General features: G+C 45.5%; 1 protein-coding gene across 1 annotated transcript; it reads left to right on the forward strand.

Annotated features, from left to right (window-relative positions):
• Positions 1 to 360: 360 nt before the first annotated feature.
• syt3 (synaptotagmin III) lies at positions 361 to 14,878 on the forward strand (the record flags this gene model as incomplete). Its single annotated transcript, XM_080522415.1, has 10 exons — positions 361 to 508; positions 3,439 to 3,828; positions 4,252 to 4,366; positions 4,484 to 4,666; positions 7,677 to 7,803; positions 8,136 to 8,354; positions 8,800 to 8,920; positions 13,191 to 13,362; positions 14,364 to 14,493; positions 14,792 to 14,878. The coding sequence occupies 10 exons, from the start codon at positions 361 to 363 to the stop codon at positions 14,876 to 14,878; spliced, it is 1,692 nt and encodes a 563-aa protein (XP_080378541.1).
• Between the last annotated feature and the right edge of the window lie 1,949 nt (positions 14,879 to 16,827).

The raw sequence follows: 16,827 nt of genomic DNA on the forward strand, positions 1-16,827 counted from the left end.
TCGTAATACTATTATTCTCTTATTCTCTTTCCCCATCACTTACTAATGTTATCTGTTATTTCTTCACATAGGAAAAGCCAAAGGGGTGGGTGTGGCTCACACATTTATGGGTGTATCAGACAGGGAGGGTCTCTGCTTGACCCAGCCCGAGTAGACAAAGCCCATCAGAGCCCCTCCCCTTACCCCGCGATTGGTCCAGTCTCCACAGGCCTCACCCCCTCTCTCCTAGTTGACCCTCCGAAGAAGTTGGCCGGACCGACCCCTCTCCTTCCCCCAGACGCCGTCCGATAGGTGAGGGCGGCGGCGAGGGCTGCGCTGTGATTGGCTGACTGCGGGTGGGAGTGCGATGCGGATAGGAGGATGTCGGGGGACTGGGATGAAGACCTGTGTAAGAAGGCACTCGTGCTGGTGGAGGAGTTCTGCTTCCCCCCAGGGAAGTACAGCCAGAGCGAACGCTGCCAGGAGTTCATCTACATCCTTCGAGATGGCAACAGGCAACTGGACACAGGTAATAACACTGGAACACAGCTGACTGTCATCAATAGCAGTCATTTTGCCCGGGGTGCTGGGCGCTCCCATAGCAAATCAGGGCTCCCCTATACGCTTTGAAATATTAATGTGAAACATTAGAATTGACAACCCAGGCCAGCCTACCGTATTTATTTATTTTTTTACGACACCCCCAAGAGTCTGTGTGTAATTCGAACCTTAGTAATTGTTATTGTGGGACAAGGTGATGAATCAGTGTTGAGTTCCACGGAGCCTAGTGTGTTGAGAGTGTTGTGAGTGTTGTGCCCTGTGAGGACTATTGCAGAGTACAATGGCACTTGTGTGGGTTTTTCCGCACATGGAGTGTTCTGGAGAGAGCAACGCTGGTGTAGTGCGGATTAGAGGGGATGTATGTGGCTCAGTATGCTGAGGAGTGTAGATTATGCTGGATCTGCTGCATGAAGCTGTGTATGAGCTCTGTGTGGATCGGTGTCCAATGCCATGCAGTGGGTGGAGGCAGCAGTGGCCTCCTGCCAGTGGTGGGGGAGGTGGTGGTGGTGGTGGTGGTGGTGGTGGTGGTGGAGGTGGTGGAGGTGGTGGTGGTGGTGGTGGAGGTGGAGGTGGAGGTGGTGGTTGTGGTGGTGGTGGTGGTGGGAACCGAGCGTCCGATGAGCAGGGCAGACATCTGTTAGCAATCGATGGCTGTGATCCTGTTTGATGCTGATCCTGTTTTGATGTCGATGTGTGAACGCCTCCCCGTGGGACATATCAGCCAGTGATTGACAGGGAATGTCAATCCCACTCATGTCAATCCCACCTGGTACCCTGTTACGCTTCGTGGATTAAGATTGGATCTATAGGGATCAGTACTGAGTAAGGTGAAACACCTGAACTACTGAGAGACAAATGGATAAGAGAGGTTAGCCTCTGACACACACGTTTGATCACAGCCCTGTCTTATCAATGCCCCCTGAGCTGCCAACCACACACAGCTACTCTCTCTGTCACTCTCTCTCTCTCTCTCTCTCTCTCTCTCTGTTTTTCTCCCACCAGATCAATGCATTAACCTTTCTCATCTTAAACCCCTCCCCGCTTTAGTTTGCTCTCTAAATCATTGTCGCCTTATTTTCCTCCATCTCTCCATTCTTCTTTGTCACCCCTGTTCCGTTGTTCTTTCTCTCTCTATCATTGTCTGTTTGTTTTTCTCCTCCCTAGCCTACAGTGCTGTGGTGGCTGACTTTATTAACCGCTCTCCCTCTGTTGGGGCGGAGTGAATGTGTAAATGTAAAAAAGGTTGAATGTGACCAGTCAGCCAATGTGTCTGTTTCAACATGTGCACCAATCTGTTTCCTTCTCTCTCGGTCCCGCCCCTACAGCCTCTCTCTGGTCTCTCCCCTTCCCTGTCTTTTCTCCTCCTCATTATCCCTCTTCTTCTTACCATTCTCCACTCCTCATTCCTCTCTCTCTCTCTCTCTCCCTCTCTCATGATTTTACCATCTAATTTCCTCTGCTCTCTCCCTCACTACCCTTTTCCTCTCCTCTCCTCTCTCCTTCTCACTCTCTATCATTCTACCCCCTCTCTCTCCATCTGTGTCTTATTCTCAACTGTGACAGACCAGCGCCCCTCCTTCCCCTCCCCTCCCCCACCTCTCTTTCTCTGTCTCTGTCTCTGGCTCTCCCTCTCCTCCCCCCCCCCCTCTCTCTCTCTCTGATCATATCTTTTGAACAAGTGCTGATTAACGACATACACAGACTGATGAATAATTCACTAAAGAGAGAGCAAGAAGAGAGGGAGGACAGGGAAACAGAGAGAGGGAGAGGAGAGGGAGAGAGGGGAGAGGAGAGGGAGAAAGAGAGGTGGACAGAGAGGAAGGGAAAGACAGAATGGTAAAGAGAGAGAGAGAGAGGGAGCAGAGAAATAGAGAGGGATACACAATAAAAAATGCAAAGAAGGGAGAGACAGAATGGTAAAGAGAGAGAGAGAGAGAGAGAGAGAGAGAGAGAGAGAGAGAGAGAGAGACAGTAGGCATACCAAATTCCAGGAGATGTACCCTAGGGGTAGAGGATTGTCTCACACTGGCTCCTGTTGTCTAATTGACTTGTTTCCTTTCTGTCTTGTTGTTAGTGTGCTACAGATACAATTTCATTCTCTTTTGAATGATTTAACAGTGTTTGTGTCTTTGTAATGCCCACAAACCCACTGCAAATTGAACTGAATCGGGAGTAAAAGACGAAAGAGGGAGAGAGACAGAGCAGGAGAGAGAGAGAGAGAGAGGAAAAGAGAGAAAGAGGCGATGAGGGAGAGCAGGATACAAGGTACTGCCGTTATGTAGTCCTGGAAAGCAATGACTGTCCTGCACACAGACGATCCAACGGGTTGATTGACAGGTCTCTGGTCTGTGTCTTGGACAGAGCTGGAGCTGTCCCGGCAGTCTGGTGCTGAAACGGCTCTTTTCAGAGGTCCTCTTTTTTCACCAGGATGACTCATCCCCCGCCCCCCCCCCCCCTTTCCCCTCAGACACAATCCTTCAACCGTCAGTGATTAAAAGCTCATAACCAAGAGGCGAGGCCTAATCACATTGAACAAAATAGCATTCGTGGGTGTTAGTATTTTTATTGTTCGCTCCCCCGTAAGATATCCAATCCACTGGTGTTTGTTCATTTTAAGCCCCATCTTCAAGTGTGCTACATTAGCTATGGAGACAGCATAACAATTTACTATCAAAGTGTGTTGTCCCTCTCCTCTTGGAGGGGAGCTTAATAGAGAGAGCAAATAATGTGACATATACTGCTTCATGTGATATATTTTGAGGAAATTAAATGCATTTTATGCAAAACCTCAAACCTATATTATGTCCCCTTTATACCGTGGTTCATTGCTGTCTCTTCCTCTCTTTCCCTCTCTCTCCCCACGCTCTCCATCTTATCTTCATCCCTTTGATGTTGTAGAGATCTCTGTCAGCCTCCTCTCGGTGATCGTGACGTTCTGCGGGATCGTCCTTCTCTCCGTCTCTCTCTTTGTCTCGTGGAAGCTCTGCTGGGTGCCATGGAGAGGGGGGGATCTGAGCCTGACGTCGGGACTACTGCCTGGCGGCGGAGGCGGCGGGGGGCTGGGGGGCGGTGGGGCGTCTTCCCTCCTACCCCCTCTACTGCAGAGGAGGGAGACCCACTCCTCGTCCTCGCTCTATCCCTCCCTGGCCCAGCCGGCACAACACCACCCCCACTTCTCTGACCTGATGGGGGTAGAGAGGGGTGAGGGTGTGGGTGGTGTGGTTGGGGGGCCACAGGAGACCCAGGAACACTCTTACCTGGACATGGACACCTACCCCAACAATGCTGGTGAGACAGGAGCTGCTGATGTCACCTCACCTCACACTATATGTGCTTTATCACCCTAGGGGTGTGGTTCTCTCTGGCTCAGTTGTTTGGGGTTGTGGGTTCTTAGGTTGTGGGTTCGATTCCCGCTGGCACTGAAAGATGTATGCACTTACAGCAATGTAAGTCGCTTTGGATAAAAGCATCAGCTAAATGGCATATTATTATTATTATATTATATTACTAAGAGGGTAGGCTTAATATAATGCCTTGATCCATATTGTAGGCCTTCTCCCCCCTAACATCCTATTACGACCCCATTCTCCCCCTTTCTCCCCCTTCTATTCCCCCTTTTTGTACTCACTTTCCCTGTCTTCCTTTCTCCTCTCCCCATCTCTCTCACTCCTCACACCTCCTTCTCTCCCTCTGCCTGTGTCCGTGTTGTAGGGAGCCTGAAGCTGAGCCAGACCTCTCCAGAGTTGCCCCCCAATCCCGAGGGCGGAGCCGCCCAGCCTCACAAAGACCTTCCCAACGCCCACTCCCAGCAGCAGGTCACTGCTCGGTCAGTATTGTGTGTGTGTATGTGTGTGTGTGTGTGTGTGTGTGTGTGGGTGTGTGTGTGTGTGTGTGTGTGTGTGTCTGTGTGAGTGTTAACCCCCTGTCTTGTCTGTCTCTTCAGGCCCAAGCCCATGACTCACCAGCTCTCCAGCCCTGATTTCCATGGCGAGGAGAAGAGTGAGCAGGTGACCAGCATCGGTCAGATCAAACCAGAACTCTACAGAATGCGGCAGGGGGACCAAGGCGAGGGTAAACAGGGTGACAACTGCGGCAAGATAAGCTTCCTCCTGCGCTACGCCTTCAAGTGAGTGAGGCGCATTCACACCTGAGACTCCTCTTCACCACACCTCTGTCTGAGTTCAATAATACACTGCTGGTTTTCAGTGCATCTTGACAGTTGCTCTGTCAATACAAGTCTTAACAAAAAAGACACTGTTATTCAATAAGTATTGACAGGGGACTAGTTACAATACATATTCAGGACTGCATGCATGATTGTACTGTAATTGGAATTCCATAACGGCCTCACATTGTATGTTCTGTGCAGCGCCAGCTTGTTTATGTAAGTGGCAGGCGTGCCCCCTTCAGGGGGAGTGAAGAAGAAGTGATATAAGTTTGAGGGGAGTGAGAGAGAGTGAGAGAGAGAGAGAGAGAAGTGGAGGAGGAGGCAGGGAGGGAGGAGGAGGAAGCAGCAGCAGAGAGGCAGTCCGCTGGCTCAGTCCATCTGTGACTCGGCTGGTGGGGTCCTTGGTTTCTGCCGTCACATAGAGAAACATTACAATGGGAGAAAGTGCTGATGTTTGAAAACGGAGGGGGAGTGAGAGGCAGTTTCAGTCATGAATTATATATAGGTGAGCCACTTTAAACAGCAGAGCCTGTCAACACATAATAACACCAGCCTGTGTAATCACTGAAATTCCAGTACAGACTGAGAGAATCCGATGTTGTCATTCTCTCCATGAATTTACCTATTTGTCATATCACATTCAGCATTTATGTTCAGCTAATATCTTTTGATGTCGAGCATCCTTGTCTGATCCTTTGTGAGAGAAAGAGAGAGAGAGGGAGAGAGAGGGAGAGAGAGAGAGAGAGAGAGAGAGAGAGAGCTTAAACGAGCCCAAACAGCAATTGAGAATAAAGAGCCACATCCAAAGTGGAGAATATATGAACATAAATATACATCTCATTCACATCAATGCCCAATTTTTGACGTCGAGCGTCCTTGTCTGATCCTTTGTGAGAGAAAGAGAAAGAGAGAGAGAGGGAGAGAGAGGGAGAGAGAGAGAGAGAGAGAGAGAGAGAGAGAGAGAGAGAGGGAGAGAGAGAGAGAGACGGGGTGGGGGAGGGGGAGGTTGATGTAGGGAGGAGAAGGAAAGAGAGAGAGAACTGTGTGCATCACCTGCTTGTAACACTGTTACAGTACAGTATTACTGTCTGGAATCGTCATGAATGGGTGATACATCAGTGTTAATGTGCCAGGCCCAAAGCACATTTGGGGAATAGCAGTAAGGACAACAATGTCAATCTTTCCTAGGTCCTCTGGGAAATGCAGTGCTATTGACACTCCAGTTAAAAGCTGACACATATGCACCTTGGGAATAACAGCTGTTTTTTAAGCAACGTCTGTGAGGAATAGTGCTTCACTCGGGCGGAGTAGTCATATATTATCTGCAGAGTGCTTAGGGGACCATGTTAAAAACCTTGTTTTTTTTGTTGCCGCTCTTGTTTTGTTTTCAATAAGGAAATGTCCAAGCAGGGAAAGCTGCAAGCCTCACTGTGTGGGGGAAGTACAGTTGTAGGATGTGACACTCGATCAGGGACAGCTTTTGAACAAGACTCATCTGTCATTTCCAATTACGCTGAAGTATTTCACAGTACAGTGCAGTACAGTATGTGACTCACAAGAGCTACAGTTCCCAAGCACGATCACTGAGTAGCAAGCTAAGATGATACTGCACTTGTTCATTACATAGATTTTTACAATTCCTAATTGGGACATGTTTTTCAGATTAACGTGTTTACCCAATGTAATAACTAGGTGTGATTTCCTAATTTCCTAATTGCTATGTTGATCGTATCCCTGATTTGATGTGATTGGAGAACTGGCATGTTTATCTCATTCCCTTTAATTGGATGTGATTATATGATTAACATGTTTCCTGATTGGCCATGATTGTGGTGTCAACAGGCCTTATCTCACTCTTGACTGGGCAAGATAGCTAAATGGCATATTTATCTGAGGCACCACTGACCATAGGCTGTTGGTCCCCCCTCCTCCAGAGTTCACACTGAGCTCCTAAAGGTCCTAATAAAGAGATGGCATGCTCCTTTACGCAGAGAGAGACACGGTCTAACAAGGCCTAATTAAAGGCCTGCGAGCCATCTTCCGTCTCTTAATTAAAAACCTTCATAAGCAGTTCTTCAGATAGACCACTGTACGTGGGCGCTTCAGACAGACTGCGGTGTGTGTGTATGCACGTGTGTGCAGGCATATGTGTGTGTGTGTGTGTGTGTGTGTGTGCGTGTGTGTGTGTGTGTGTGCTGGTGCATGCATGTGTGTTTTCCTGGATCATAGTGACCATGCTCTACTCCATGCCCTTCAGACCAAACATGACCTGTGTGTGGTGTCACTCAGACAGATAATGCTTGCTGTGTGTGTGTATGTGTGTGTGTGTGTATGTCTGTGTGTGTGTATGTCTGTGTGTGTGTGTGTGTGTGTGTGTGAGAGAGACAGAAAGAGAGAGGTTTGTGTCTGTCTGTCTGTCTGTCTATGAATGAGTGTGAGTATGTGTGTGTGTGTGTGTGTGTGTGTGTGTGTGTTTGTGTACGTGTGTGTGTGTGTGTGTGTGTGTGCGTGTGTGTGTGTGTGTGAGTGTGTGACCCCAACTGACCACAATAAAGTGTAGTAGATTAAAGATTATTAATGGGTTAGCTCCCCCCAAATTCCCTCCCGTGGGGGTACAGGATACATCTGTTCTTGCTGTGCTGCTGATGTCTCCCAGTGCTGATTCTGCATCTCTGCTGCAGCTTCGTAGCAGTGACACTACGTCCCCAGGCGCCATAGAGACACTGTATATACTCTGTCAATTCCGGGGGGGGCTGGTGGAGGTAGAAATTGGAGGACGCCGGGCTCATTGTAATGCATGGAATAGAACTTGTGTTAGATACCCATCTTTATCCCATTCCTTGTATTACAATGAGCCCGTCCTCTGACTTCTACCTCCACTCACCAGCCTCCCCTGGTCTTGTTCCTGCTGTATCTGTGTCTGAGAGAGTGTATCTGACGAAGGATTCTGTGTGCGTCCCCCCCTCAGCACGGAGCAGTTGGTGGTGAAGATCCTGAAAGCCCTGGACCTGCCTGCCAAGGATGCCAACGGCTTCAGTGACCCTTACGTCAAGATTTACCTACTGCCAGACAGGAAGAAGAAGTTCCAGACCAAGGTGACTCAGCTCTCTCTCATGCTCTCTTTGATCTTCCTGATCCTTCGCTCGAGCCATAATGATTACACTCTGTGATCCTCAGGGCCATGCTTCAGTCCACTGCACATGGGCACTGTAGGCTAAATCCATACTTGACTTAACGCACACAAAGTTGGGGCGTAAATTGGGCATTGATGTGAATGAGATGTATATTTATGTTCATATATTCTCCACTTTGGATGTTGGCTCTTTATTCTCAATTGCTGTTTGGGCTCGTTTAAGCTCTCTCTCTCTCTCTCTCTCTCTCTCTCTCTCTCTCTCTCTCTCTCTCTCTCTCTCTCTCTCTCCCGCAGGTCCACAGAAAGACCCTGAACCCGGTGTTTAACGAGACATTCCAGTTCGGCGTCCCCCTGGCCGAGCTGCATTCTAGAAAGCTGCACTTCTCCGTCTACGACTTTGACCGCTTCTCCAGACACGACCTGATTGGCCAGGTGGTGGTGGATAACCTGCTAGACTTCAGCGAGGGCACTGGAGAGAAGCCCGTCTGGAGGGACATCGTGGAGGGGACCGCGGTGAGAGAGCCCCTGCCAACACAATGACACCATGACCACAAGCAGTGGAGGAGAGAAGAAGAGAGGAGAGGAGATGAAAATAGCCTCTAGAATTGTCACCATTTACCACTCTCATCTGCTTGGGGGATATTGAGAGATTGACATGTGATTCATTGACAGTGACAACAGTTGACTTCAAATCAAAATAGGCTGCCTGTTTAGATTGTGTTGCCTGCCGTCCATCTCAGTCAATTATTATCAGTGGGTGTCCTTTTTGCTTGGTGACTGAGAAGACAAATAAAATGCAAGATGGCAGGTGTCTTTATAGGCAACTTGGTCACAGACCCTAGCCGCCCATTGTTCTCATGTACACCCAGCACATTGGCTGACTCTGACTGTGTGTGTGTGTGTGTGTGTGTGTGTGTGTGTGTGTGTGTGTCTGTCTGTCTGTCTGTGTGTCCTGCAGGAGAAAGCTGACCTGGGAGAGCTGAACTTCTCTCTGTGTTACCTGCCCACGGCGGGCAGGCTCACGGCCACTGTCATCAAGGCCACCAACCTCAAAGCCATGGACCTCACCGGCTTCTCAGGTGACTCACCTTAGCCTACAAGCATGTGACACTCTAGCTCATTAGGCACTTAGCACTGCCGTAGAGCTTGAGGTGTGTTCCGCAGATCATTTAAGTGAATCAGGGGAGGCTAGTGGAGACAGAAATCGGTGGACATGCTCATTATAATCCATGGACTGGAATGAGGAATGGTATGGTACACATGTTTGATTCCATTCCTTATTCCGTTCCATGCATTACAATGAGCTCTCCAGCAGCCTCCCCTGAAGTGAATCCAACTGTTTTACTTTTTCTTTTATCTTCTTGATCAGGTTTGTCCAAGGTGACTTACTGGCTCATTTGGCATTTATATTACACATAATAATCAGTGGCGTAGCGGACGGGCCCGCAAGCGACGCACCGCGGACGGGCCCCAGCCACTAGGGGGCCCCCTAACATTGGTTGCTAGCACCCCCTCTCATTGCTCTTACTTGTTTGTACCTTTTGCTAAGTCAAGCATTTAGAATGTAGAGTGCATATTGCGAAATTTCGCAACGTCAATAATGCATCGGACAGTGTTTCCTCCAGGATTTTTCACATTAGTGGCGGAGTGTTATTTTTTCGCGCGCGTAGCATATGCAACACGCACTGGCGCTCAATACAAAGACGTAATTTCACCGAAAAATAGAGGGTGGCAACATTTTAAAAATGTGCCCTGTTTACCCGTACCTCCGCCGTTCTGTTCGTGGTGATTTGGGAGGCAATAGATTATGTTTGCCCCGCGCATATTGCCCTGTAATTAGACCACGCGACCACAGCTCCGTTGTGTCTCTTATTGTCCAAATGTTCCCTGAATTTTAGCTGCATGTTTTTCCAGCATGTAAATCCGTTGTCAATAAAAATTCGACTCCCCTTCTTTCCCACTATGGCAAGCCGTTTTAACATTTATTAGCTACAATGGATATTCATTACTGATATCTGCAACATAATTTTGCCTAGTCAAAACTCAAATTCAAGATATCTTTAATTATATTTTGACTAATCAAAACTCACATTTTAGATATCTGTAATTATATTTTGACTAGTAAGATTCAAATTTATTTTGCCATTCAAGTGTATGGGGTTTGTCATTACAGATATCTACAATTCAGTTGTAGATATCAGCTATTCACATTGCCGATATCTGCAACTGAATTATGACTAGTTGTAATTACAGTTTCAGATATCTACGGTTTCATTCTGACTAGTCATAATCCCAGTTCAAGATATCTTTAATTCCCATTAATTCAAGATATCTACATTGTCCTTAAAGATATCTTAAATTAAGTTGAAGATATCTTGAATGAAGTTGTAGATATCTCAAACTGGAATTAGGAATAATCGTAATTTAATTGTAGATATCTATTATAAAGTTATAGATATCTTGAAATTCATTTTAATGATTGATATCTCAAATTGGTGATATCTTTAACTTTCATTCTGCCTAGTCGAAATGTTATTACAGATATCTTAAATTAGAGTTTAGACTAGGCGAAATGACGTTTCAGATATGTCTGTTGTTGTCAGAAAACGCTGGAGCAGCTTCAATTACTGCGCTGTAGATTTCTAGTACCGGTACAAGCATCTAGTGAACGAATCTCACGTTCACCACAAATCCCTTGATGATATATTCTCTCTATTTCATGGCATTTTCGCGCTATCCTATCCACCACAGCAACCGCCATTGCTTCTGCCAACACTCATCAAATGCTTTGCTGCTCCCGCCAATATCATGAGATACCTCGCATCATGAGCATCGTCATGCAATACAATTCGGACTAATCATAATGACGTTTGAGATATCTGCAACTATTATTTTGACTAGTCAAAACTGAATTACAGTCCCGCGGTGGCGTAGCGGTCTAAGCACTAGCCACTAGTGCAAGCTGCCCACCGGGGACTGAGATCGAATCCCGGTCTCGCCAGATCCGGATATGGCAGAGGCACACAGGGAGCGGCATATTGAGCGGCCGCTCCAGAGGGCGGTATAGGACTATTTCCGGACAAGGATCCGTCGCGCAACAGCGCCCCCGGGGTGCCGGAATAACGGTGCTGGACTCGAGGAGCCAGTCAGCTAGTCTGCCTGGCGATCTCCTCTGGGGCTGCCGGCCACGGGGTCGTGCGGCGGATCCTACGCAATAGGCAGGGGATAAATGGATAAAATCAGAAGAAAAAAAAAGAAAAAAGAAAAAAAACTGAATTACAGATATCTGCAATGTCATTTAAGGATGTGTGACGAGTTGAGTGTCGTTTTCGGTGACATCACTGCTGATATCTGTAATTCAATTTTGACTAGTCAAAACTGAATTACAGATATCTCTAACTGTCGTTTTGACTAGTCAGAATGACGTTATAGATATCTTGAATACAAATTTAGACTAGTAAAAATCGAATTACGACTAGTCAAATTTAGCTAATAAATGTTAAAACGGCTTGCCATATTCCCCCTGCCAATACTGTGTCGTTTGTGACATTTACCAACGTTTATGCTATCAATAGTTAGAAGCTAGCGTTAGATGCGACGCTGCTCGGGAACATTATTTGTTTCACAAAATAGCCTGATTTAGTTGACCAGCATGAACATCAGAGACTAGACTACATTACGAATGTTCATTTAAAATACTCTATAGTGAGCACTGGTATAAGAACATGAACCAGAGAACAGCAGTAAATGCAAGAACCCAAGGTCGTCGCTGATGATGTTGCATTTTCGATTAGGATACACTTACAGGATTAAAGGGACGGGCGAAGGGCGAAGAGAGAGGGAAGGGATTTCCAGAAATCCAAATGTCCCGCTAAATTCGGACCAATCACAAAACTGTTTTGCAAGCGCGTCGCCGACGAGGTTAATTGCAACATTGTAACATATTGTAACTTACTACATCCTAAATCGGAACGAAATGTAGGTCTGAAAGCGGCCTAAACTAGCTTCAATCTGATTTCTTTCTGTTCTCCGGTCATAAAGTGGACTGAATCAATTAGTGGCGGAGAAAATGTATTCGTGGCGGCCCGCCACGAATAAATGCATATAGAGGAAACTGTCGGACTCTAAAAAACGCACGTTTTTTTTAACCTCCGTTGCGAAAGGGCCCCCGCCGCCACCTTCACCTCAGGATTTTGCGGTACGCCACTGATAATAATGTTATGAATGTAGTAATATCATGGAGAACAGGCTTTCCCTGTAGTTTCGTAAAGCCTGTGGAAATCAAGGCCAGACTACTAACCAGTCAATAGGTGACTCAAAACAGGACAGCCAACAATCTTCCAACAACCAAATTATAATTCCAGGAAAAATAAAACACTTCAGAAATGTTCTCAAATATAGTTTGCTAACACTGTTAGCAAAGTTGCTTACTTGCTCTTTTCAAGAGTAATGAAAAATGGGAGGGGTTTGTTGTTCACTCTTTCTCCAGACCTCAATAAGAGGCATAAGAACAACGTGATTTTGGAAGCATGCCTATCTAAGACTATGAATGTAGTTCCAGGAACATAAGCACTTGAAATAAACGCAATTGACCAGATTCATTAACATTAATATGCTATTTGAATATTGCCCATGTGTATAATACTGAGGTCTTACAAACACAACTATTGCCAAACTTCAAAAAAATAAAATAAAAACAAATGTACATTTCATAGTGTTGGAAACACAACAAAACCCCAAACTCATTAAAGTCAATTGCATAATCAATGAGAAAACACAATTATGCCCTAGTGTGATTTATAGGGAAATACTTTGGTTGCTGATGATAATTTAATTAAGGAATGCCTAACTAAGGTAATTGAGTTATTAATCTGCTTGGAGGACATGATGATACAGCATTACCAGGCCACTCAAACTGACAACATTAAATGTGAAATAATAATGAGGACACACCGTTATTATTGTCTTTCTGATTATAAGATTATTCTAATGCCTCAACAAATGTACTAAGAAATCTACCAGAAAATCAAGTCATTTCTGTCCATTTTCAGTTACTGCTGCTATAGAGCTTTAGTTCTTAGTATTCAGCGAATGATTGAAGTGAATCCAGCTGTTTCACTTTTCCCTTTACCTTGGTTATCCAGCTTGTCCAAGGTTACTTATTTGCATACCATTACAGACAGATATACTGTATGTGTGAGCTTAATTGATATAGCTTCCTCAGGGGTACTCTCTTCTCTCTCTCTCTCTCTCTCTCTCTGTCTCTCTGTCTCTCTCTCTCTCTCTCTCTCTCTCTCTCTCCTCCCCCCCCCTCCCTCCCCTCTTTCTATCTGCCTATCTCTCTGTCAGACCCATACGTGAAGGCTTCTCTGGTCTGTGACGGACGCAGGCTAAAAAAGAGAAAGACGTCCATTAAGAAGAACACACTGAATCCTACCTACAATGAGGCGCTGGTCTTTGACATTCCCCATGAGAACATAGATAGTGTGTGCCTCCTCATCGCAGTGATGGACTATGACTGGTAAGAGGGGAAAATAGTCTATTACTGTGTTATTACATAGTCTATTAACATGTTATCACTATACTGTCATTATGGTTTTCCTTTTAGTTTGGATTCTTCAGAGGTAATGTACTGTAGCGCTGATGATAGTTTTACAGTTCATCATCAGTGTCAATGTTCCCGTTTACTGAAACATGTATTGCTGTGTACAGTATGTTAGCACATGCATATTGCAGAGGAGATTGGTGGAGGCAGAACTCCTCCGATTTCTGCCTCCATCAGCCTCCGCGGATGTTTGTGTATGTATTGTGATGTTTGCTTTTGTTGTGATTTTGTTGGTGTGTGTAGTCCTGTGCTGGTCTGTTGAACACGCTGTGAGTACCCCTGTGAGTCAGACTCCTGGTGGACATCTCCTATTTTACATAAGGATGGCCGCCTCATGAATAAACATGACTTATGCAAATACTAATGGAAAATAGTGTCTAGTGGTGAGACACTGTGTAGCCCTGCCAGTGTTTCTGTGTCTGGCTCTCACATCCTCGTTGCAACATTGGCTTGACTTCAGTGTGTGTGTGTGTGTGTGTGTGTGTGTGTGTGTGTGTGTGTGTGTGTGTGTGTGTCTGTGTGTGTGTGTGTGTGTGTGTGTGTGTCTGTGTGTGTGTGTGTGTTTTTTTTTGTGCAGCGCTCTATTATGTACGTATTAAGACCGAGATTTGGCATCTTTATAGGAGTGTGACTATGCGTGTGCCGGCTCCCTATCGATATGAAAACCATTGTAATGGTTTCGGTATATTTGTGTGCTCACTATTACCCAACCTCTGCTTCTAAATTCCTTACCCAGTCCTCGCGGTTAATAAATGATCCCTACTCTGCCTGTTCCTCACTGTCTTTTTCCTTCCTTCCCGCCCTCCCTCTTTCTCTCTCTCTCTCTCTCCCTCTCTCTCTCTCTCTCTCTGTCTCTCTTCCCCTCTCTCACTGTTTCTCTCTTGTTTCCCTTCTCTCTGTGTCTGGCTGCCTCCCAGTATTGGTCATAATGAGGTCATTGGGATGTGTCGCGTGGGCAGTGATGCTGAGGGTCCTGGAAGAGAGCACTGGACAGCCATGTTGGCCAACCCCCGCAAGCCCATAGAACACTGGCACCAGCTTGTGGAGGTAATGTGTATGTAGACGGTGTACATGTATGTGTGTGTGTGTGTTTGAGTTTGAGAGTAAGTGTGAATGTGAATGTGGGTGCAAATGCGCCGTTTGTGTGTAAATAATTTGCCAGTGGCCTTGTTTTCGCTGGTCTAATCTAGCTTTATTGGCAACCACACAAACATGTCATTCTGTTTTTATTTGTCTCGTCTGTCTATTCAACCCAATGTTGTAAGCAATAAAGCAACAACACAGACATTATTATGACTGTATTATATCATATATGTACCCACACTGTCATATTTTCTTTCTCCAGGAGAAAATAATCAACACGTATGTGTCAAAGAGCGCCACAGCCTCCCCTAAGCCTCACATCGTGGTGGACAGTCCTCACTCTGAGTAGAACTGTAAGTCTCCTCTTGTGTTATTGCGCTTGCATACAGTAGGCTTAAAACTGCACATACAGTAGCTCTATTTCAGTGGAGGCTGGTGGAGGTAGAAATGAGAGGACAGGCTCATTGTAATGCATGGGATGGAATCCCGAATGTTGTCCAACACGTGTCGACTGCTGTGTTTTGAGAGACCTGCCGTACAGTATATCCACTGCGTAGCACTGTCAGCATGACCTTTCTGTGTGAACGTGAAACAGTTGAGGCTCCAACGCTCTTAGACGCGGAGGCAAGAACATCTGTATAAACTAGATGTTATGGGTTATATAATGTCTCACCCTCCCCCTTCCTTACAGTACTGCACGCTGTTTATGTATTTTATCATCATCGCTGTCTTTCCTGCTTAATATCTTTCCTTCCCTTATATCTTTTCACCTCAGGTCATTGTCATCTCTCCAGTTCCAGACTTTCCTTTATTTCCTCTCATCTGTGAATAATTCTCTCCATCAAAGAACGAGAGATAAGGAGACACATTAACTGCTAGTGCTGTTCTACTGCTACTAACACACACACACACACACACACACACACACACACACACACACACAACAGAGAATTTATATTAAGTGTAGATAAGATAAATCACTTAGAACACACACACACACACACACACACACACACACACACACACACACACACACACACACACACACACACACACACACAGTATAGTTAGTGTGTGCTTCTTCAGATTAGTGCCAGTAACTCATCCAGGAGGAGTGTGATGTAATGCACATTTCTCCCTCCAAAAAAAATAGAAATAAAAACAGAATGAAATATTTGATAAAACTATTTGGTCAAACTAGGCCTATTAAAGGTTTCTGCACTTGTATAGACTTAAAAAAAATAAAACAAAAACATAAAAAAATTAAAGAAGAAGAAAAAAGACACAGTGTCAATATTATACTTTGGAACATTAGTGTACAGATGTAGATTGTGTGAGGAAACTGCCATATAGTGTTTCCAGCTGGACAAGAATCAGTTGCGGAGACTCCAGGCCATTTTGGGCGCCTTATTTAGGCCTACCCTCTGGATCCTCACTTTTCTTGCTTATTTTTCCTGGAGAAGAGAAGAGAGAACCATTCAGTGGTTGTTACTGATGTCAGGGGAGGGAGAAATGTGGATGGACCCATTGGCTGAAGCATGTTACGCAACCTTGAAATGTGTCCCTTTGCATCATTCTTTTTGTCACCTTCTCCATGATGCTCATCAATATCAATTAGCTTTTATTTTTCTATTTATTTATTTTAGGGTTTGTGTAATATTATACAATTATCAAGAAAGGAATTTATCCATAATCGTTTTTTTTTTACAATCCACTAAGGACGTGACAGTGAGAACTATTTGAGCGACCATGTGTGACAGGAATAGTGTCCCCCCATTTTGGCCAAACTGGAAGACTGTACCCAAGAGGACTCTACAGGGGGAACTGCGATTATGACAGACCAGCTCGATTACGAGTGCACTTACTGGAAATGTATCCTACAGGGAAGGATTTCACCATTCTATTTTATTTTTCTATCATTCCAGGATGTTTATTTTTAAAGACATTCTTTAATTTCAAAAGAGAAAATCTGTCAGCAGTCCATCATACATCTGACAGGACAGCAACTTTAGAACAACACACACATTTGTGTTGCTTTTCTTTGTGTGTATTTCTGTGTTTTGTGGGTGTGTTTTGTATTTGTGTGCGTCTGTGTGTGTATGCCTGTGTGTCTGTGTGTGTGTCACTGTGACCTTGTGTGTGACACGTTTCTGGGCTCATGCCTCCCCTCTCCTATCCGTCCCTGTGGTCCCACACCATACTTGGCATCCGCAGACTGAAGCTCTTGTCATGGAGCAAAGTGTGTCTTCTGTCCTGTGTCTTAGAGGAACCATGTTTGTGTAGGACCCATTGCACTTG

The sequence above is a fragment of the Nansenia antarctica genome (genome assembly GCF_963989245.1).
Source record: "Nansenia antarctica genome assembly, chromosome: 2".
Taxonomy (NCBI): Eukaryota; Metazoa; Chordata; class Actinopteri; order Argentiniformes; family Microstomatidae; genus Nansenia; species Nansenia antarctica.